Source organism: Balaenoptera ricei, chromosome 19, assembly GCF_028023285.1.
Source record: "Balaenoptera ricei isolate mBalRic1 chromosome 19, mBalRic1.hap2, whole genome shotgun sequence".
NCBI classification, from domain to species: domain Eukaryota; kingdom Metazoa; phylum Chordata; class Mammalia; order Artiodactyla; family Balaenopteridae; genus Balaenoptera; species Balaenoptera ricei.
The window spans coordinates 14,522,399-14,546,168 of record NC_082657.1 but is presented as its reverse complement, the minus strand read 5'-3'; the positions used below and the strand labels follow the sequence as shown (position 1 = coordinate 14,546,168).

General features: G+C 51.9%; 1 protein-coding gene across 4 annotated transcripts in view; it reads left to right on the top strand.

Annotated features, from left to right (window-relative positions):
- Positions 1 to 23,770, top strand: part of SIPA1L3 (signal induced proliferation associated 1 like 3) — a 238,270-nt gene that overhangs the window by 169,168 nt on the left and 45,332 nt on the right. For all 4 annotated transcript variants that reach the window (XM_059905575.1, XM_059905574.1, XM_059905572.1 and 1 more), the window contains 4 exons: positions 4,932 to 5,206; positions 12,523 to 12,774; positions 13,609 to 13,746; positions 22,332 to 22,459. In XM_059905575.1, the coding sequence (XP_059761558.1) occupies positions 4,932 to 5,206; positions 12,523 to 12,774; positions 13,609 to 13,746; positions 22,332 to 22,459 (793 nt within the window). The remainder of the gene's footprint in view (positions 1 to 4,931; positions 5,207 to 12,522; positions 12,775 to 13,608; positions 13,747 to 22,331; positions 22,460 to 23,770) is intronic.

The following is a 23,770-nucleotide window of genomic DNA, read 5'->3' as shown; positions in this document are numbered from 1 at the left end:
CCAAAACCTGTTTGTGCCCAGACTTGAGGCTGATAACTAACTGCTTACTTGGCATCTCCACTTGACCTTGAAACTTAACATGTCTAAGAGCAAGCTCCTCGTTTCCTTCCCCATGCCTCCCAGGGTTCTCCTGTCTCAGCAGAGGACAAGCCCAAATGAGTGCATTTGTGGGATCAGAGGCCTCGCCATCAGCCTCACTCCCCTTTCTCTCACACCCACATCCAATCTGTCAGCTCCGTCTCCAATAGGCAGGCTACCCTACTTCTCCCCCTTCCATAGCCCCTCCTGGCCTATCTGGTAGCCTCCTCGCTGGTCTCCTTTGCGTCAACACTTGCTTCCCTGTGGTCTCTTCTCAGTAAGGTCGTCAGAGGGATCCAATCATGTCACTGCTCTGCTCAAACCCCTCAGCTCACTCTGGGTAAAAGCCCAATTCCTTACGGTGGCCCATGAGGCCCTGCATGGCCTCTCTGTCAGCCTCTCTGATCTTGTCCCCCCTTGCTCTCCCTGCTCCAGGCACACAGACCTCTGCTGTTTCCAAAGTGTGCTCATCAGGCATCCAGCCTCAGGGCCTTTGCACTGCCTGTGCGCTCTTGCTGGAACACTTTCCCTCATCCCCACATGGCTCCCTCCCCTTCTATATGCCTTTAGTCAGCTGTCACCTGTCAGTGAGGCCTCATTATCCAAAATTGCAAACTCCCCTCCCCAACTTGGCCCTGAGCTTATTCCACCCACTTTCCCTGCTTTAATTTTCCCGATAGCACCTACCACCATCTGACGTGTATTTTTACGTATTTGTTGTTTGCCGCTGTGTCCTCAGCACCTAGGCCAGCGTCTGGTGTGCAGTAGGTACTCAGTGACCGTGGACTGAATGTTCGCCTGCGTGCAACCCTGTAGTAATAGCAAAAGTGGCCATTCATGGGGGGCTGACTGTCTGACTGCTTGCAGCCTTGCACAACCTCGCATTTCTTCTTCCCAAAAGCCCAGTGAGGGAGATACTGTTATCACCCCCGATTCACAGATGAGGAAGCTGAGGCCCAGAGAGGTAAAGCGACTTGCCCAGGGCCCAGAGTGAGTTAAGGGCCTGGGTTCTTAAACATGAGAGGTCTTCCTCCCAAAATCCTGACAGCAGCTTGCGTTTCTTGAGCAGTGACCGTGCCAGGCACTGTGCCAGGCTACATGTTTTACCCACATCCTCTCTGTCCCACGCCCACCCCCGTGCCTACTGTTGGTGCAGTGCTTTTAGAGCACATTTCCACATCCCCCCTCACAATCTCAATGCCCCAAAGCCCACTGAGAAACCAGGCAGCCAGGAAGTGATGACATAAGCCATCTTCTGTGAAGGGACAGGTCCATCTTAAATGGCTCACAAGGTGTGTCTTCTTTGTGAGGTCCTCCAGGGTGAGGGGTCCACACCCTCCCCCGGCACAGCTGGGATTCAGACATCCTTTGTTTGTTAAGTCGACAGGTTTTATTATGTGCCGGGCGCTGGGCCGGGCAGTGCTGGGGCTCAGCAGTGACCATGGTGGGCCCAGGCTCCCGTCTGAGGCAGACACTGAACAGGAATCACAAGTGCCAAGATGCTAAAAGGCAGAGTGTTGAGGATGCCAGGGGAACCTATCATGGTGGGCGGTCTCAAACCCACAGATGGGATGCAGCCCCCAGACATATTTAATTAGTTACCAATGCTTAACATTCCGAGGATTTCGTATGAACCTAGCTTTCTGGCTTCTCTTGAAAAACTGGGGGATCTGGCTATCCAGGGCCTATGTTTATACTGGTCAGGGGTCAGCTGAAGCAGGGTGTTGGGTGCCCCCTTTATACAGGGCATGAGTGCACCGTTTGACCATGGTTCTCACCAGCGTGCATCTCCCATTACCCACCAAGCACCCCAGCTTGTGAGCCTCGGCCTGGGGTGGAGCGAGGCTTCCCTGAAGAAATGACTTAAACTGAGACTAGAGCAGTAAGTAGAAATCATCCTGGTGAAGAATGAGGGGGGAAATAAATAAAAGAGGAAAAAAAAAAAAAAAAGGCAGGGGAAGCAGCATAGCAGCAGGGAAAACAGCACAGGGGCTAAAAGATAGTTAAGGAGTCAGATCTGCTTTATGACCTTGGGCAACTGACATGCCTCAGATTCCCCAGCTGTAAAACAAGCAAATTATTGTATGTACGTCATAAGTGAGATATTAGAGAAATTGGCCATTGAAAGGACTTGTGTGTCCAATGCCTGGCACACAAAGATTGGTCCCCAAGAAAATTAGCTTTAAAGGGGGCAGGGTGGCCGCTTGACACAGCAGAGGTTCCTCTGAACTGATTGTGTGTTTGGTCTCATGAGGTGTTCCGTGTGCCATGGAGCCTTTCTGGAACCTTGTGAACATCAGGAACGGTGTTCTTCTTTGGGTGGGGCTGCCTTCGGGTTGTTAACAAAAGCAAATGGCACAGAAGTTTCAGGACACTAAGCCAGAGCAGCCCGAGTTCCCCTGCTGGCTCTCTCTCCCCCATCCAGAATAACCCAAAGCAGCCATACTGGGTAGTTACAGGCTGAGCTGCTAAAAGAAAGAGAGAGAGAGACTGAGAAATCCAGTGGCTGAAATAAGATAGGAGTTTATTTCTTTTGTAGTTAGCGCTCAGGCTGCTCAAAGCTGGCAGAGACAGCTGAGGGACTCACGTCCCTTCCTCCTGTGGCTCCTTCTTTCCCTTCGATACTGTACTTTTCAGCATGGTCAGCGTGGAGTCACTCCATATCCATGTTCCTGTCTGCAGGAAGGGAGAAAGCGTGAGCGTGGAGGACAAGCAATTTTATTTTTAAAAACACCGTTCCATCACTGTTGCCCAAAGCCAAGTCATGTCCACACCCAGCTGCAAGGGAAGCTGAGAAATGTGGTCCCCAACCAGGTGGCCATGCACCCATCAAAACTCTTGATTTGCGGTGGGCAGGGGAGTCTCATTACTCAGAGGAAGAAGGGGAGGATGGAGAGTGGAAGGCACTTAGCAGTCCTGCACAGCAGTGCCTGAGCCGTCGGGGCCTCTGCAGGGGTGGCTCTCGGAACAGCCCAGGACTTCCAGGGCTGGTGCTGCCTAATCGGGCACAGGCACGGACACACAGGACTCTCCTGTGAATCACCCACAGCCAAATTCTTCAGACACAAGGGTGACGGCTTCAAAGGGAAGAAGAATTTTGACTCCCAAAGCAGAAGTAGTGATCTAGGATGGAGCCACTCACACCTTTCTCTTTTGAGGCGCTGAACAGTAGACTTGCCTTTCCAACCAACTTTTTAAAACTTATTAATCATGGAAATTTTCAAACATACAGAAAAGTAAAGAGACTCACATAGTGAACTTGTAGCTCCATCACCAGTTTCCATAGTTATCAGCCTGTGGCCCGTCTTGTTTTTCCCTTCCCTCCCTTCTCTTCCCCTATTTTGAAACAAATCCTAGACATCCTATCATTTCATCGGTAAACATCTCAGTATTTATCTCTAAAACATATGGACTCTGTAAAAATAACTATTTTGTCATTATCATACATAAAAAATTAACAGAAACTCCTTATTGTCATGTAAACAAGTTGGGTTATGAAATCAGTTACTGGGTCTCAATCAACAATTCTCAAAGATAGGGTAGAAAAGATTGAAACGTATCCAAGCGGATCCCAGTGGGGAAGGACTTGGTTTCGTGGAGCTTTGTTCCAGTTTTACGTGTTTCCTCACTTCCCAAATTCTCACTGTCCAGACCAGGAACAAATGTGTTTACATTTTCAGGTAAGTCCTTTGCCATCCAAACTCATTTCTCGCTACCCACACTCGGGAATGTCAGTGTGGATTGCAAGGAATATTTTTGTGTATATGGATACGTGTGTAAATGTGTGAATGCATAGCGTGGCTTGTGACAAAATTCTTTCTTACTGTGCTGCTCTAATAGGTACATCAGGTAGCCTCGTTTCTAGCAGGGAATGACTTCTCACAGGAAATGTGAACCATTACACGAACTCTTTCCTTAATGCAGTTTTAGGATAGGGCAGACAAATCTTGATGTAACTTGTTTAACAGCTGCGGCTTGTTAAGTTAATCTTTTTGTCCCAGGAAGAGGAGGGAATCCCTAAGGACATACTGAAGAACCAGGGGTTCTGTTCAGTGGCTTCTCATATCTATGGTAATCATGACGAAAGTCTCATACAAATGAAGCAGGGAGTAAATTGGAGGCAAGGCTCTGTGTGGTCTGGTCGGCTCCAGGATGGGGGACGGTCTGGGAAGGAGATTGGGAAGGGGTTTGTACCTCTAAGAATGATGTCATGAAGTAAAAAATATGGCCCGAGCCCCCAACCTAGAAAAGGTCGCAGGATGTCTGGTCTGTTGCCTCTCTGGCTTTTACTCTGGTCACAGTCACCGTATCGGTCAGGATGCATTATTAGTGGCTTCAAATAACAAAGGTTTATGTCACTCCCACCATGTGTCCATCTTAGGTTCAGCTGGTGTCTGTGCTCCACATTATTCTAACTTAGGGACCCTAGCTGACCAAACAGCCACTCTCCGGAATAATGCTAGAGGCTGTGGCTGAGGGGAAAGGCCTGCAAAGGGTCTTGAATTGGCAGTGAAATGCCCCAGCCCAGACAGTATGCCAGTTCCATTCACACTTCATTGGCCAGAACAAATCCCAGAGACCACCAACGGCGGGGCGGGGGTTGGGAGGGGTGCGTTTGGAGATCACAGCTCATGACCGCCACCTCTGTGTGAGGTATCCACGTTTCTCCAGAAGTCAGGAACCCCGGGCTGGGACTAGGTGGGTGTTTGCGCTCCCGTACCCTGACATCACCTGGGAGGGTAGATGGAGGTCAGCAGGGTCTTTGGCCTCAAAGGGCAGAATCTGACCAGGAGCCTCCCACAAGAGCTGACCCCAAGCAGCTTGTGAGGCTAGACCCCACGTGTTGCCTGCAGGTGATGACCAATGGCTGGGAGACGGTGGACATGACCCTGCGGCGGAACGGGCTCGGGCAGCTGGGCTTCCACGTGAAGTACGACGGGACCGTGGCCGAGGTGGAGGACTACGGGTTTGCCTGGCAGGCCGGCCTCCGGCAGGGCAGCCGCCTGGTGGAGATCTGCAAGGTGGCCGTGGTCACGCTGACCCACGACCAGATGATCGACCTGCTGCGCACCTCCGTCACCGTCAAGGTGGTCATCATCCCGCCTTTCGACGACGGCACACCCCGGAGGTAAGCCTGAAAGGTCGGCAGCTCCCCAGGTGCTAGCACTTGAAGCCCTCCCTCAGTAGGAAAAGTGATAGTGGTGACGGGGTCAGAGCTAATATCTGTGGAACCCCTCCTGCAAGCCAGTCGCGGTCTAAGCTCTCTACGTGCGTGCTGTCCCATCCAGCCTCCACAACAGCCCTGTGAGGCGGGCGACCTCCTTAGTCGCACACAGCGTTAAAAGTCCTTGCCTGAGGGCACATGGCACTTCACTCACTTGTTCAGCACATATGTATTGAGCCCCTACTCTGTGCACGCTCCATTTGAAGTGCTCAGGCTACAGCGGTGAACAAAATAAAGCGCCTGTTCCCTTGGAGTTTGTGTCCTGAGGGAAGGACAGGCAATCACCAAATAGATGTATAATACAGGACCTGGCAGTGACGAGGTCTGAGAAGAGAAAGTGGGGTCATTGAAGGGTTTGCAGCGTGGCGGGAGAGCGGCTTACGGGGTGGTCAGGGCAAGCTCCCGGGTGGAGGCCACCATGTAGTTTTCCGGGCTAGCGGGTCCGAGACAGGAACAAGCCAGGACAGGGTCTCCAAAGTGTCAGTGTGTGTGGTGCGTTCCTGCAGCACAGGGAGGCCGGTGTGGCTGGAGCACAGAGAGCAAGGCTGCGAGATGGGAGAGACGGACAGACTGGGGGGCCTTTCTGGACATGGTGATGAGCTTGGGTTTTGTTCACTAGGAAGCCAGTGCAGTGTTTGTTTCTTTTCATTTTGTTTTCTTTTGTTTTAATGGAACATTTCAAACATATGAAAAGTATGCTGAGCCCCTTGTTTCAACATTTATCAACATGTGGCCAGTTCTTGTTTTGTTTTTTGTTTGTTTTTAATTTATTTATTTGGTTGCTCTGGGTGTTAGTTGCAGCAGGTGGGCTCCTTAGTTGCAGCTCATCGGCTCCTTAGTTGCAGCACGTGGGCTCTTTAGTTGTGGTTTGCCAGCTCCTCAGTTGTGGCATGCAAATTCTTAGTTACAGCATGCATGTGGGATCTAGTTCCCTGACCAGGGATCGAACCTGGGCCCCCTGCATTGGGAGCATAGAGTCGTATCCACTGTGCCACCAGGGAAGTCCCAGTTTTTGTTTTTTTTTTAATTCCATACCTCCCCACCTTGGATTATTTGAAGCAATCCCAACTCCTTGGAATGTATCTCTACCCAGTCAGGACCTTTAAAAAATTATTATTACACTTAAAAATTTTAGCAGAAAGTCAACATCAACTGCCCAGTCTATCTTTAACTTCTTTTGTATCAGAGAGATATTTTTTAGAAACAGTGGCATTTGGTTGATGTGCCTCTTCAGGCTCTTCTGATCAGTGAGTTTCCCCTCCCTCTTATTTTTTTCTTACAACTTACTTTGGGAGGAAACCAGCTCACTTGTCCTTTAGAGTTTCCCACGTCCTGGATTTAGCCGCTTGGACACCACCCCTCTGGTGTCCTTTAACCTGTTTTTCTAGCATGTGTATTTCCTATAAACTGAAGTTCGGCATAGAAGCTTGATCAGATTCTGATTGAATTTCTTTTGGTAAGGGCACTTCCCAGGTGTGCATCCATTAGGAGGCATCGAATGTCCGGTTGTCCCTGTGTGAGTGATACTAAGGGCGCTCAGAGGGTTCAGATGGTGGCAACCTGACCTGTGACCATACGTTTCCCTTCAGCTGTCAGCAGCCATTCGTGATCATTGCCTGGATCCCCTATGTCATTAGGAGGCATCAAATGTCCGGTTGTCCCTGTGTGAGTGATACTAAGGGCGCTCAGAGGGTTCAGATGGTGGCAACCTGACCTGTGACCATACGTTTCCCTTCAGCTGTCAGCAGCCATTCGTGATCATTGCCTGGATCCCCTATGTCATTACAGGGCACATTGAAGTGATGTCCTCATTTCTGTCATTCCTGTGTTATTTATTGGCTGGAATTCTTCCCTTTTTTTTTTTTAATTTTTATTTTATTTTTTGGCCGTCCTGCGATATGCGGGATCTTAGTTCCCCGACCACGGATCGAACCTGTGCCCCCTGCGTTGGAAGCCCAGAGTCTTAACCACTGGACTGCCAGGGACGTCCCTGGAATTCTTCTAAAAAGAACTATCCTTCAGCAACTATATGATTCTTCTGAGGTATAATTTGTACAGGGAAGGCAGGACAGATGCAGTTCTTAGGATGATGAGTTGGTACCCTCGCAACCCCCAGAGGGGTCTGGAGACAGTGATTCTCTCTAGAATCACTATAGTCCAAGTGCCGGAAACACAGCTGCACAGAGGACAGTCAAGGCCTGGGCCCTCACAGCCCTGCTGAATGGGTCGGGGGAGGCAAACAACAAACAAGTAAGCAAGTAAGATGGTTCACATAGCCAAAGGGGGAGGCAGCCGAGCATAGTAAGGAGGCAGGCTCTGCAGGGAGCTTGCCTACGTTTGAATCCAAGCTCCTCCTCTTATTAACTGTGACCCTGGGCAGGTGGCCTCACCACTCTCTGCCTGCTTCCTCATTTGTAAAATAGGGACAAGAATAGATCTTTCCCTAGAGGTGGTTGTGAGGTCGGGGGAGGTGAGGCCTGCAGAGCACATGGAACAGGACTTGGCCTGTAGGAGGCACTCTGAAGACACCAGCTATGAGATCCTGGGTGTGAGGCGCGTGAAGGGCGTGACCCGACATTGGATAAGGGGGTCAGGGAAGGCCTGAAGACGAGAAGGAGCCAGGAGGGGGGCCTTGCGGGCAGGGAGTAGCCATCACAAAGGTGAGGACAGAGGCCCTTGGCTTGTTGATGGACCAGAAAGAGGGTCACGTGGCTGGAGCTGAGTGAGCCACGAGAAAGGCACGAGATGAGGTGACACTGAGTGCTTATATACATGACCTCGCAGGGCTGGTGTGATCCCCGCTTTACCAGTGAGAAAACTGACGCCCAGAGTGGCCCAGTGTCTTGTGCAGAGCTGTACGGCTACTGAGTAGCGAGCAAAACTCAGTCCAGCTTCCGTGTCCAGATCCTCAGCTGCCTCGAAAGCGATTGCGAGCTGTGGGCGTGTGCGTTCTGGTTGCACCAGCCCCACCTTCTTGAGTCTTGTTGCTCTGACCTTGGTCGGGGGTGGTCTGGGCAGGCTTAAACCCTGCTGCAACCAAGGGCTTAGCCACCCACACCCCAGCCCCTCAGCCTCGGGACTTCGGCCAGGCCCCAGGCGTCCCCTCTTCCCAGCCCTCTTCCAGGGCCGCCTCCACCCCTGCACGGAGCCGAGGCCTGGCCACACCTGCTCCGCGCTCTGCAGGGGCAAGTCAAGCTGAGGTAACCCCACAGGCGAACACACACACACACCACACACACATCACACGCACACACACACAGACACACGCACGAGATACCCTGCCTTCAAAACTTGGGAGCGCCAGAGGCTGCAAAGGCGTCCTTGGACCCACAGGTAGGGACCAGCTGAAGCAAAAGGAAATGTCTGTAGGCTCCCTTCTCCAACTCTGGGGAGATGGGGCCGGGAGGGTGTAGCCAAACAGGTTCCGCTCCCTTCCCTATTTAGGAGAAAAACTATCATCCTGCTCCCTTTACAAGGCGGCCACCGAAACAGGATCTCCTGCTTACAGGGGCGGGTGTGGGTTGGGACTTGCGTGGTTTTTGTTGTTCTTCAAGTGCAGAGGCGTCTGGCTGGCCTCATTTGCAGAGCTGATAACCCCAGCGCTGGGGTCCCTCCAGCCTCTTGCTGCAACCCTGGCCTCCTGGCTCAAATGTCACGATAAGCTCTGAGGGGAAACACACCAGGACGAGCAGAGGGTTCTCCCTGCCTCCAGCCAGGCTCTGTGTGGCGTGTGTCTGGACCCCATGTTCTTCAGACACTGAGCAGAATACAGGGGATCATCCTCACATCCCCCAGGCCGCAAGGCTGGGGTTCTCAAGTGAGCCCTGCCCTGCTGGGCCAGTGCCAGGCTGGGCCAGGTAGCCGGGAGGACATTCCAGAGCCCCCAGTGAGGTGTGCCGTCGTGACCTTGGGTGCTTGCACAGGCTCAGGAGGGATGTTCTCATCTTGCTGTCTCTCGCTGCCTGATGGGGAAGGCGACCTGGGCTGCTTTTGTCCTCTGCAGTTGGACTTAAGACGTCTGAAGGGGGAGGGGGTAGAAACTCCTGCTTGAGAAGGGAAATTGAAACCCCACAAGTGAATGAGTAGTAGAGATAAGAAAGGAATCCCCATGGCCCCCAGAAACTAGGCTGTCAGGAATCAAGGACAAGGAGGCAGAGAGGAGAAGTGGTCTGCAAACCAGGGGCATCCGCTCTCAGATGTCTCCCGCACGTAGCTGAGGGCAGCGTTGTTGGGCAAGCAAAAGACTAGAAGAAACCTCAATATCCAGCCGCAGGGGATTGGCTGAGTAGATCCCAGGTCATCCACGTGATGGAATCGTAATGGATTGTTTATAAAGAAAATGCAGTGAGTCTCTTTGTGCTGAGAGGGCCTGGTGAGAAATGTCGTTAATTGGGAAGAATAGAAAAAAGCACGATGGGATCTGGAGTTAAGTGTAATATTCTTTTTATTTCTGTTTTAAATCATGTTTACGTATGTGCATAGGCTATTTCTGTAAGAATATGTAAAAACCTGGCAGCTGTGGGTGCTTCTGGTGGGTGTGACTGGGGGACGGAGACGGGGACAGGGACGCCCTTTTATACCACTTTAATTTTTAAAAACAATTCAAAAACTAAATCAGTGAAATGGGCTTCGTAAACTTTTTCTCATGTCAGCATCATCCCTGGCAGCTTGGTAAAATGCAGCTTTCTGGGCCCCACCTCAAAGAGGACTCTGATTCAGAGGGGCTGAGATGGGGCCCAGGAATCTGTATTCCTTTACTGAGCGCTCAGGGTAATTTAGATGCTGACGGATCTCAGATCACTGGGAAGGAATTTGTTCCAGAACCCCCAGGTGGGTGTGGTTGGACTTCAGAAGGCGGAAGGGAGACTTTCGCTTCTGAGCATGTGGGAATGACAGGTAGACAGTCCACAGAATCGGCTGGAGAAGGCGACAACAGCAAGAGCTCCTGTTTGTTAAGCACTTGGCACGCGCCAGACTTTCTGCTAATGCTCGCAGCCATCTTACAGATTAGGAAACTGAAGCTCTGAGAAGGAAAATCCCTCACCCAAGGCCACACAGGCCATAAGTGGCAGAGCTGGGATCTGAACCAGCCGTCTGGCCTCAGAGCCCTGGCTCTCCATCACTCTGTGCTGCCTTCAAGATGACTGTTTCCCTCTTTGACGTCATGCCCAGAGACTCTTGACCAAAGATGAAGCTGTCAGTAACTGGGGCAGAAAGGACCCAAAAAATCTACTCACTGGTTCCCAAACCACTGTTCAGTGGGCCAGTGTATATGGTGGTTAAAGCTGTGGGCTTTCAAGTCAGCTTACTATCCAGTTTCCGGGAATTCCCTTGCAGTCCAGAGGTTAGGACAACGCACTTTCACTGCCGAGAGTGTGGGTTCTATCCCTGGTTGGGGAACTAAGATACCACAAGCCGTGTGGCATGGCCAAAAAAAGAAAAAAGAATAGATAGATAGATACATACATACATACATACATGGGTACCTACATAGGTACATAGATCCATAGATAAATCCAGTTTCCACCTCTTACTGGCTGTGTGACCTTGGATAGGTTACTTAACTTCTCTGTGCCTCGATTTACTTCTCTCTTCAGTGTATCTACTGATTAGAATTCTGGTTACCAGCAACAGAGGTGAAGCAAAAGAGAGACTTTACTAGCTAATGCACCTGATAAGACTAGGAGATGGGGCAAGATTTAAGTGTGGCTTTATGCAGGGACATCTTCATCAGGAATCTTTATCACCTGTCTCCTTTTGTGCGTTGCTGTCATTCTCAAGCCATCTCCCACTTCACGGGGACAAAGATGACCTCTCCCTCCTCACAGCTCCAACTTAGGTCTCCCCAGCTCAGCAGCCCAGGGAAATAGATCTCTCCCCCGGTAGTTCCAGAGCTGATGCTCACTGCCTCTGATTGGCTCAGCTTGGGGCACATGACAATCCTGTGCCCGTCATTGTGTCCAGAGAGAGAAGAGTTTCTGACCAGCAGGCCTGGGTTACGTGCTCATACCTGGAGCCAAGAAGTGGGGTCAGCCCCACCTAGAGCACACAGACCTGTTCTCAGGAGAAGGGGTGTAGAAGCTGAGCAGGCAGGAGTAGCAGGTGTGCACTGCCTGGGGCCATGATGGTACCCCCTCCACCTCTGCTCAGGCCTGGCGTATCTGTGGGTTCCGGTAGACATTTGTATGTTGTCATTCCTCACCTGGTACCTTGTGAGGCATGGGCACCTGCTAATCCAGAGAGGCTGCTGGAAGGAGCTGCTGAACGTCAGCTCAGCTCCGACTCTAGTGCTACTGAGCGGTGCTGTGTGTCTGGCCCAGGTGCCAGAGCACATCCTCAGGTCACCTTTTAATGACTCCTTAGCAGACATGACCTGGGCCCACAGGCTCCCAGCCACCAAGTCCACCAGATCTTTTGCTGGATGCCCTGAAAGTTCCCCAGGCTCCAGGGGACTCAGGAGAACCACAGAGGATCGGCTCAGTGTGGGCAGGAGAACTTCTAGGCCAAGGGCTCCTCTGAGTTCAGCTCCCACAGCTGCCAGGAGGTGGATTTTGTGAGCACGGCCCCCTCCTCGGGCTCAGAGCCCCCTCCCGTGCTGCACCGCAGCAGTGGTGGAGATGCCAGCCCAGCCTGCGGATCTCTCTACCTAGAGCCAGGAACGCTGCGGTGCACGTGTGGCAGCCTGGTCTGGGGGAATTCACGGGCCGTTCTGCATCTATTTCAAGGTTCTGGATTTCGTGGCTTTTTTTTTTTTTTTTTTTTTAACCACCCTGCAAAGTAGGTCACCTGCTCCTCTTCCAGCTGCCTTTGAGCTTCTTTGGAACAAGGCAGATACTGTCCTTTGATTCTGAGGGCATCCGCCTTCCTGGCCCCAAGAACCACCAAGGGGGGCCGAGCCAGCCCATGGAGGACACTGGCTGACCCAAGGCCTGGGTCAGGGAGAAGGGAGAGGAAGAGAGACGAGGAGAGAGGAAGAGGAGGGGAGAGGAGATGAGGCAGAGAGCGCAAAGCGTTGGAGCCACATTGTTGGGCCCTGTCCCGGTTGAGACCTCCAAGCTGCTACATGTCAGACCAGTTTAAAGGGTACCTACTGGGCCTTTAAAATAGGCCGTGTGCGTTCAGATTGGGTGGGAAAGCCCAGCCCGTGCTGCTGCGACGCTCAGCAGGCGTGCGCGCTGGTGGGCCGGGGCCTGTCTGAGTAACGCAGTTTTTCTTCCCAGGGGGTGGCCAGAGACCTATGACATGAATACCTCGGAGTCCAAGACGGAGCTGGAGAGCCTGGTCGCGGGGGGCCGGCCCCCCTATCGCAGCAATGCTCCCTGGCAGTGGAGCGGGCCCGCGTCCCACAACTCTCTCCCTGCCTCCAAGTGGGCCGCTCCCGCCACCCCCGGGCACGCCCAGTCCCTGAGCCGGCCCCCGAAGCAGACCCCCATGGTCCCCTTCCGGGAGTCCCAGCCCCTGCACAGCAAGAGGTAAGGACTCCCCCCCCCCCCCCCGCACCCCACCCAGGGCACCAGCCCAGCCCGCACCTCCCTCCTGTCTGCAGCCGCTCTTTGCCCTTTTCTCTCTCCTTCCCCTGCTGTCCAGTCTCTTCCTCTCCTCAGTCTTTCTCCTTTTCTTCTTGTGCTTATATGCCCCCCCCCGGTTCCTCCTTCCCTTAAACTTGCCTTATGAGCCTCTTGTGTGAGGGCCCAGGGCTGGGGAGCTCAGGGTCTGAGGTTGGAAATCCACCCTACTGTATATGATTAAAACTATATATTTTTTTAAAAGGTCAAAGGACTGATAAGCACAAAATTTAGGGCAGTGATTCCTTCTGGCAGGGAAGTGGGAAGGGGAGGAGCCCACCAGTGGACAGGTATTGCCGCCACTCTAGCTCTTGGGTTGGGTGGTAGCTTCAGGGAGTTTGTTTTATTATGATGGCATATACCTTAAAGATAAATGCTTTTGAATGTATTATATATTAAAAGATAAAGATAATTTTCCAAGTAATGAAGGAATCCACCTTGCAGAGGAGCGTCTTGTCCCAGGCGTGGGCGAGAACAGTCTTCGCGGCCCCATCAGAGCCCCATCAGGCCACAGAAGCTGGGGGGCAGGCTCAGCCGCAGTGGGAAGGCAGGCAAGGGGTGCCCTGGCTTCCTGCTGCCCTTTGCTCAGCAGCCCTCTCTCTGTGCCCATGGGAGGATAGCAGGTGAATCAGATGGGATGTGGTTGGGCCTGAGGGAGAGGTCTAGCTGTCCCTCCTCGGAGGGCAAGGGTATCCTCCTCGCTCACCCCCACCGCCTTCCTCCCTCCTGTCTCTGTTCCAGGCCCGTCAGCTTCCCAGAAACCCCTTACACAGCATCACCAGCAGGGGTCGACAAAGTCCCTCCTTACCGACAGCCTTCTGGGAGCTTCTCCACCCCCGGCTCGGCCACCTACGCAAGATACAAGCCATCCCCAGAAAGGTCAGAGTCTCTTCACTCTTTTCAGTTAAGGAATCTGGTGAAAGCCAGAATCTTTCTTCCTCAGGAAATGCACTTACCCCACAAGTTTATTCGCCATTTTATGGGGCTTATGGATCCCTGAAGGTCATCAGAGGACCTCCGGGAGGGTGGGCTGTGTGTGTTAAGATGTAGGGCCAAGCCGGCCTGGGCAGGACTTGCCGTGCCTGTCCTTGCAGCAGCATTTCGGTTGCCATTCTCCTGACACCTGAATCACTTGTCTGAGCAAGAGCAGGCGCCTTCCAGAACAGCCATTCATCTGACTCCAGCCTGTGCTCCCCAGGACCAGGCCACCAGCATTACCCAGTTGTCATGGCCTGTCGGGCTTCAGTCCTGTCCCCTTCTCCAGTCTGGCAGCCTGAGGGATCTTCCCAACTCCTCCCTGGCTCCCCAGTGCCTTCGGGGTAAACCCAAGCTCTCCAGCTTGCTCTCCAGCAGCCTTCAGCCCTGGTGCCCCATAACCTTCCTCCTCCAGGGTCCCTGTCTGAGGGGCAGCCCCACCGCTCCCCTGTCTTCAGGCCAGAGCCGTGCACCTCATCCTGGATGTCTCCCTTCCCCCCCCCCCACCGCGGTCCATCCCTTCCACCTCCTGAGCATCTCCGCCCCCTCCTCCTTTCCCCAGCGCCCCACCCTGGCCACCTCCCTGAGCCCCCAGCCTCTGTGCCACCTCCTCTGGTCCACCCCCCACTCAGTAACTGGGGGGTCTTTGCATATCTGGCCATGTCTGTCCCCTGCTCCAAACCCTCCTTGTGTCCCAGAGCCCTCAGGACACAGTCTCCATGCCTCACTCTGGCCACCGGGACGCACCCGCCTCTCCAGCCTTGTGCAGTGCCCTGCGTGTCAGCCGCCCTGGCCACTTCTGATTTCCTAGGCAGGCTGTGTGCATTTCAGAATCCTCCCCATCGAAACTCTTCATGATCTTCACCCCCACCCACTCCACAGACACCACTCCTCCAATGTGAGTGCTGAGGCTCCTCCTCCAGGAAGGCTTCCCTGTACCTCCCCCCGCACTAGGTGACATGCTGCCCCTGTGCCCTTCGCTTCATGTGTATTTCCTGACCATGGCCTTGAGCACTCTCCATTCTGTTAGCCCAGTTAAGCGTGTGTGCACACACACATGTGCATGCATACTCATACATGTGTGCACGAACAAGCCTGCTCTCCAAGATACGATACCTTTCCAGGCTGTTTTGTATAACATTATTACCGTCACACAGCACAGGGTCTGGCACATGGTAGATCCTTGGTATATATTTGATGAAAGATGGATTGAGTGAGTGAGTTTGTTTGAACAGTGAGCTTCAGAATCACCCAGAGGGAGGGCTTGTTAAAGTACAGATTACTGGTCTGACCCCTGAGTTTCCAGCTTGGTAGGACTGGGGTAGAGCATGCGATACCAAGGCTGCTGGTCCAGGGAACACACTTCGAGAGCCACCACACTAAACATTGTTTGATTCTAAGCCTCTGTTGTAAAACTGGGGGAAACATACTCAGTCTTTCATCTTCTAGTGGCCACCATTCAGCTTTCATCAGCAAAGGATCCCCAGAGCCTTCCATGTGCCAGGTGCCAGGAGAAATATTTGAGATACTCACTCACAGGGGTTCCTGTTGTCAGTGCTGCTGTGGTGGAGAGAGAGTCTTAGAAAGGATGCGCACTCTGATGAGAGCTCTAATAGACTCAGGCCTCAGAGGAGGGAGCTCAGCCCAGCGTCAGGTCTAGGCTGGCTGCCAGGAGGAAGCGGCATTTGAATAAGGCTTTGAGAGATTAGTAGGAGTTTGCCGCGGAGAAGAGGGAGAAGGTCATTCCAGACAGAGCAAAGGCTACAGATGTGAGTAAGCAGAATGGTGTGAAATGCAGGAGGAAAAAAAAAGTTGAACTCAAAGAAACAGAGTAGAATGGTGGTTGCCTGGGGGTGGGGGAAATGGAGCGATGTTGGTCAAAGGGCACAAACTTTGGGTTATGAGATGAATAAGTTCTGAGGATTTAATGTGTAGCATGGTGGCTGTAGTTAGTAATTCTGTATTGTATACTTAAAATCTGCTAAGAGAGTAGATCTTAAGCATTCTCACCCAAAAAAAGATAAGTATGTGAGATGAGAGATGTGTTAATTAACTCAATTGTGGTACTCATTTCACAATGTATACATAAATCATTATGTTGTACACTTTAAATATATTACAGTGTTATTTGTCAGTTACACCTCAGTAAAGCTCCGGGGCGTGGGGGAGAGTTGTTTCTAAGAGTGCTATTTACTCAAGGAGTTGAGAACATTGTTATTTCTGTGAAGGGGTACGCTGACCAATTCTGTATTACGTGTAGACAAGTGTTTAGGAAGAAAAGAGAATACAATTGCTTACTTTGCGGTAAGTCCATTTTTAGTTTTAAAAAGAGCCGCCAAACTATTTTCCAGAGTGGTTGCACCGTTGTCCATTCCCCGTGGCAAGGTATGAGGCATCCCGTTTCTCCACATCCTTGTCGCTCTCTGGTGTCATCACCGTTTTTCGTTTCAGCTATTCTCATAGGTGTGTGAGGACATCTCATTGTGGGTTTTTGTTTGTTTGTTTGTTTGTTTTGTTTTTGGCTGCGACGGGTCTTCATTGCTGCGCATGGGCTTTCTGTAGTTGCAGTGAGCGGGGGCTACTCTTCGTTGCAGTGCGCGGGCTTCTCATTGCAGTGACTTCTCTTGTTGTGGAGCACGGGCTCTAGGCGCGCAGGCTTCAGTAGTTGTGGCACACGGGCTCAGTAGTTGTGGCTTGCGGGCTCTAGAGCACAGGCTCAGTAGTTGTGGTGCATGGGCTTAGTTGCTCCGCAGCACGTGGCATCTTCCCGGACCGGGGCTCAAACCCGTGTCCCCTGCATTGGCAGGCAGATTCTTAACCACTGGGCCACCTGGGAAGCCCTCATTGTGGTTTTAATTTGCATTTCTCTAACGGCTAATGATGTTGAACATCTTTGTTTTTCAATGTTTATATATTCTAGATACAAGTCCTTTGTTAGCTTTGTGGTTTGCAAATATTTTCTCCCAGTCATTAGTTTGTCTTTTCATCTTCATAACAGGGTCTTTCACAAAAGTTTTTAATTTTGATGAGCTCCAAATTATCATTGTTTTCCTTTTATGGATCATGCTTCTGGTGTTAAATCTTAGAGCTCCGCCTAGTCCTGAGTCCTGAAGATTTTTTTTTCCCAGAAGTTTTTCCTTTTTTTTCCCAGAAGTTTTTCCTTTTTTTTTTTTTTTTTTTTTTTTTTTGCCACGCTGTGCAGCATGCGGGATCCTAGTTCCCTGACCAGGGATCAAACCCGTGCCCCTTGCAGTGGAAGCGCAGAATCCCAACCACTAGACCACCAGGGAATTCCCTTCCTAGAAGTTTTAATTGTTTTCTATTTTACATTTAAGTCCATGATCCACTTTGAGTTTTTCAAAGCTAGTTTTTGCCCAAGGTGAAAGGTTTAGGTTGAGGTTCCTTTTTTTTGCCTGCCGATGTCCAGCACCATTTATGGAAAAGGCTCTCCCTCCTCCAGTGTATTGCTTTTGCTTCTTAAAGCAAAAATTCATTGGAAGGGGAAATTAATTGGACACATTTGTGTGGGTCTATTTCTGTAATCTCTAGACTGTTCCATTGAGCTATATGCATGATCTCAATGAGTGCTTCCAGCAATTCCATGAAGTGAGTAGCGTGTCCCATTTTACAGAGGGAGAGGGAGAACTGAGGCTCAACAAGGTGAATCCACTTGGCCAAGATCACTTTTCCAGGAACCCAGGCCTATGTGATTCCAAGGGACCGACTCTGACCCAGAGCTGTCCTGCCTGCCCACGAGACTCTGAGCACATCCTCCAAATCAGGGTGACATGCGTGGTCCCTACTGGAGTCCCCACCCCACAGTGACACCTGATGGCTGTGATTTTGTGTTTCAGGCTTTCTGGCATTGGCAAGTGAAAAACTCTCACTTTTCCCTTGGATTCCAGCTCTTCCCAGCCCACCCCTCTCTTCCCAGGGCTCCAGTGGAGCTTGTCTCGGCTCTCTGTGGCCTAGGTCTCAGCAATTTTTATCTCTGTCAACAGCTAGGTTCCAAATTTTGCCAACCATTCCTAGCACACCTCAGCCCCTAAACCCGCAAGAGTGTGTCTCATGGCCAGTCACCAGCCGGCGATAAGAGGCCCGGGAACAAGTCAGGCTGCCCCAGTGGCCTTTGGCATCAGCTCCTTTCCCCTTTTCCTGCCGCGCAGTTGACATCCTGGAGCCTGTGTGACCCAAGCGAGACATTCCAGCCCAGCCACGGACATTCCCCCCTCAGGACTCCTGTGTCTCCTGCTGTCTTCTCCAGCGGGCCTGCAACTTGCCGAATTCATCAAGCTTTTAGGAGCTCGAAGGCCCTCATAGACAGAACCTATCCCATGGCCCATTTTAGATTTACTGAGACAGGAGGGCAAGATGGCCTGCACCTCATCAGCCATGTGAGAGTGGGCTTCACCTCTCTGCCCCTGTTTGCTCACATGTAAAACGTCTGCCCTTGGTAATTCCCTGGCGGTCCAATGGTTAGGGCTCTGCACTTCCACTGCAGGGGGCACAAGTTCCATCCCTGGTCAGGGAACTAGGATCCCTCATGCTACACAGCAAGGCCCAAAAAAAAAGAAAAGAAAAAAAAAAAAAAATAGCTGTTAAAAAAAAAAAGTCTGCCTCTGAGCAGTGTTGAGAACATTCTAGGAGGGAATCTCTCTCGAGCACTTAGGACTGAGCCCGGCACACAGTAAGTGCTCTATGAGGGTTCTGACTGTTACTGCTGCCTGCAGGGCTGTGCCGGCAGCTGCAGATGCGGTCCCCGTCCTCAGGAGTTTGCCACTCTCGTGTGCAACATGAGCAAACCTCCAAACTCAGTACAGAGCGCTAGGACAGAATTGTGTACCCAGCCCAGCACCCTGCAGGGCTGGCGTGGACCCCAGACATTTGCTCATTAGGCCACTTGGCTGGCTTTTTTTTTTTTTTCCTTTGCTTTTCTCTGCCAGTTCCATGAAGAGTGGTACATCAGTTAGGAGGCATTTGACTTCAGACAGAAAACCTAACTCAAGAAGGCATGAGCGTCAGGGGGATTTATCATCATCACGTAATAAGTCCAGAGGTGGGGTGGCTCTAGGGCTTGTTAATTGTACAGGGTCATCCTCAGGGACCTGGCTCCATTCATGACCCACGAGGGCCACTGTGGCCCCAAGCAAAACCGGTGCCCTGCAGAAAAAGAAGGAAGAGCTTCTCTGTGTTTCCTACAGTAAAGGAACTCGGTCACTTGCCCACCCCTGAACTAACCCCTGGCAAGGTCACATTGGACCCCCATGACTGTCTTACACCATCAGGACTTACACAAGTCGTGTGGCAGAGGGATGGCCGCCAGGGCAGAATCTGGACTCCACCAGCAGAGGCAAAGAAGATGATGCCAAGTGGGGTGGCAGCCAACAATGGCTGCATCGTCCGCCCACCCTTTACCCAGTCCTCCTGTAATGCACCCATCATCCACTGTTCCATCCAGGCCTGGAGCCCTGCCCTCAGGAGTTCAATTCTGTCTTGGTACTTTCCTATATGGCAGAATGGGAAGTTCAAAGCCAAGATCCTGGCAGCCCAAACCTGCTTCTGGGGAGTTTTGCCCAGAGCTATGCATGGTGAGATTCTGGAATGTTCCAGTTTCCAATCAGCTTGACCAGGATGTGGTAATGATAGAAATGGCCCCAAATAGGACATATTCAACACCGAAAGAATGGTCAACATAGGTCAGTCAGTTTGCATTGGGATAATAAGAAGGCTTTTTAGTGAGAGAATTACATAAATGGACAAAGTACAGGTTGTCTTGATTGAGGACAGTTAGCTGAGAGATTAAGCTGGTAACATATATCCAGCCTAAGGCAGTCCATCAGGGGAATTCTCCGGCGGTCCAGTGGTTAGGATGTGGTGCTTTCACTGCCAGGGCCCAGGTTCAATCCCTGGTCGGGGAACTAAGATCCCGTAAGCCACGCAGTGCAGCCAAAAAAAAAAAAAAAAGTTGGGATTAGGTTTGTCTGCTCCTCCTCGCCGATGTTCTGCCACCCTTGGCCTGTGGCCTACTGGTCTTAAGGTGGCTGCTCAGCCTTAAGGAGATAATGAGGTAAAGGCACCCACCGCACATTTCCAGAGAGTGCCTGGGAGTCACGTGCAGTACTCTTATCTCATTGGCCAGGACTGCAAGGGAGCCTGGGAAATGTAGTTTGTTAACCGATCACATTGCTGCCCCCAGTACAGTTGGGATTCCGTTACCAAGGTGGAAGCAGAGAGTAGACATTGAGGGAGCAGCCTGCAGCATCTGCCACTTGCACCTTCCGCTTTCCTTTGGCTGATCCCAGCTACTGCCGTCTTCCTTTAGTACTCAGGATTCAATACGGACATTTTGAGAAAATGGAATAAACACATCAACACTTCAGTTTCCAGCTGTGCTGGAGCCACATTTTACCAGGAAGTTGGCTGGCTGCTAAGTCAGCCAATAAGATGAAGACTGCCTATGCTTTTTTATTGTTTTGACTCTTTTTTTCCTGGAGGCATTAGAGTTCGAGGTCTGGAGAGGCGGGGATAATATGTATTTTCTTGGCGGGTGAGTAAAGATGAGTTATCAGGAAGTCCAGCGCACCTCTGCAGCACCCCTCTGCTGCCCTGGAGGCGTTGAAGCCAGGGGTTTAGAGTTGGTCTCTACAGAGACAGCCGTGGCTTGGGGCTGGCAGGGTGACCCTGGAGAAGTCAGTTAACTCCTCTTTTGGATTTTGGGGGGTCCTGGTTTGTCATCCTCTCAAGTTGCAAGTATAGGCACAGGAGCCAAATGGGGAATCACAATATCAGCTTGATTAATGGAGGCTCATTGACTCCTGCAAAGTCCAGGGCTTATGTCAATGGAATGTTTCTGGTGGCAAGTAGCCAAAACTTGGCTGACTCAAATGCTGTAGGAATGTGTTATCTCACAGCAAAGAAGGTTCAGAGGCAGAGTAGCCTCCAGGGAGGGTTAATCCAGCATCTCGACAACATCATCAAGGGCCCGGTGCCTACTCTCTTCCACGCTCAGCATTGGCCTTGTTCTCAGGCTGGTTGGAAGAGGGTGACAGCGGCTCATGGTGTTATATCTGAACCCAGCAACACCTGGTGAAGAAGAGAGGCCATCTTTCCTTGTCAGCTCCCTTCGGAGCAAGGAGGTTTTCCCCCAAAGCTCCTCAGCAGACTTCCCCCATTTCAGGCAGGTTATTCTGGGTAACAGATGCCTGAAAATTGCAGTGACCAAAGTCAGCGAAGGTTTATTTTGCACCCACACTGCAGGTCCACCACTGGTTGGACCTCTCAGGATGCAGGCTGCCTCACAGCTCACTGGCGAGAACTAGTCACACAGTCCCAGCCAGCCTGTCTCAAGGGGCTCGGAAGTGTGGTCCTGCCGTGTGCTTGCCAGGTGAAGAGCCAGAAGTATTTCATGGGAGCCTTAATGACTCACATCCTCTCACATCTCATGTGCCTGTCCCTAACCAACCCCAGGCAAGGAGAAGGTTTCCGCCATGACTGGCTCTGATCTGAGGTGGAATGGACGTTGGGAGGCGCCCACAGGATTCACTCCGGGTTCATAGAGAATGTCTGTGGGACCTGAGGCCACAGAGAACCTTTTGCCGATCCCTCTGTTAAATCTCAGCCCTTGCCTGCGGGTGTGCAGGGCCAGCCTCCAGGAGACTCTCTGTCTAGGAGACAACTTTGTTATTTCATTCCTTAACAACCCTGTGAAGCAGAAAATGTCATTTTCCAGACAGGAAAACTGCAGCTCAAACTGATGAGCACTTGCCCGACCAAGGTCACGCAGCTAGTAAGGGATGGAGCTGGGGTTGAGACCAGACCTGCCTTGTTCTGGAGCCTGAGCCCCAGCTTCTCCTCTGCAGCTCTTTCCTCCACCAGAGAGACATACACACTTCCAGCCTGTCAGCCTCAGGCTAAGCTCTGGACACACAGGACGACATTCAGTCCTGCAAGGAAGGACCTACTGCAGTTGCCTCTTGACAACTAGGGAAACTGAGACTCAGGGCAAGGAAGTGACTGTACCTGGCTGGGCGAGAGGCCGAGGGGAGGTTTGATCCCCAGGCCGCTGGGTTCCAGGCCTCCTGTACCTACAAACGCTGCCTTATCCTGCTCTCCTCCACCAGAGAGAAAGGGAGCCCAAGACAGGCCTGGGGGCGGGGGCTGCTGATGACAGCTCACCCCGTTCCGCAGCCAAGAAACGGGACCCCGGAGGAGCCTCTGGGTAGGGCTGTTGCCCACGTGGCTTCTGCCCCCTCCTTCCTTGAGGACCCCACCTGGCCCCACACGCCCTGCCACCACCAGCTCCCTGGCATGCTTCCCACGCAGAACTCACTCCTGACCCTCAGTTAATAGCACGTTTCCAGGCTTCCTCACCTAGCCTCCCCTCCGCGCGGAGCCTCCCGTGTATTTAAAACCCCACATCGAGGAAGTCTCAGGTGGTTTTTGGCACACCAGCCCTTCACCCTGTGTTTGCTCCTCTCGCCCCGCTGCAGGTACACAGCCGCCCCACACCCACTGCTGTCTTTTGATCCCCACTTCAGCCACGATGGGACGTCCAGCGGCGAGTCCTCCTCAGGCGGCCTGACCAGCCAGGAGAGCACCATGGAGCGGCAGAAGCCAGGTAAGGTGGTCTCCCCAGGCCAGCTGTGCCCCTGGCCTCACCCTGCACGACCTCTTAGTTACAGCGTGACAGGTGACACCCCTCCTCCTGTCAGTGATGGATAAAACACAAAAGAAAGCTGTAAGTGCCACACGTAAGATTAGAGAGGTCACCCGGGAGAGCGGCGGGGACCAGTGAGCCAGATCCATCTCCACCCAGGCAGGGCATCAGCAGGCGGGGTCTGCCGACACTGTCGGTCAGGAGCCAGGGCACAGATGTGCGTGCGACTTGGAGGTGGGGACCACCAGCGGAAGTCGTTGAAAAGGACTGAAAGTGGTGCTCTCAGGGGAGCGGGGCCGGCAGTGTTCTGAGGCTGCTCATTACGTAACGCTTCCCGTGTTGCTTCTCGACTGCTGTGCTGAGAAGCGACGCTCCAAATCTGGAGCATCTAGTGTGATAACATGTCACAAAGTGAGCACGCCCGTGTTCCACACCCAGGGCAAGAGACAGACGTGGCCAGCCTCCTGGAAGGCCCCAGCGCCTCCCAATCAGTATCCCCAAAAGCCACCCCTGTCTTGCTTCCCACGACCAGACTTAATCTTGCCTGGTTTTGAACTTCACGCATATGGAATGTAGACTCCCACTGGATGCACTGTGTGTGTGTGTGTGTGTGTGTGTGTGTGTGTATGTGTGTGTGTGTGTGGCTTCTGTGGCTCAGTATTGTGTTGGTAAGGGTCGGCCACGTGGCTGTGTGTAGCCACGCCATTTCTGAGTAGCATATCCATTGTCTGAATGACCCACAATTTCTTACTCGAGTCTCACGTTGAAGGACATTTGGATTGTTTCCAGTTTGGGGCTGCTTAGAATAATGCTGCCAGGAATATCCTCATACCTGTCTTTTGATGAACACATACTCACATTTCTGCAGGGAATATACCTAGGAGTGGGATTGCTGGGTCATGTGTTTAACTTTATAAGAGACTGCCAAACCATTTACCACTCCCACCAACGACAGAGAGAGTTCTCTTTGCTCCGGTCCTCACCAACCTTTTCATTTCAGCCTTCCTAGTGGGCACGTAGTAGTATCCTGTTGTGTTTTTAATTTGCATTTTTCTGATGCCTGATGAGACTGAGCATCTTCTCATCTGTTTATTCTTCTGTGTATAAGTATTAATCATGGGCATGTACTACTTAGATGAAAATCTTAAACATGATTCCTCATAACGAAGTTGTAGCCCCTTTGAAGTGTGAGAACCAGCAGATGATGGGTGGGTTCAAAAGAACGAAAATCAATCAAGTGTCAGAGAGCGCTGACATCAGAGGGGCAGGAGA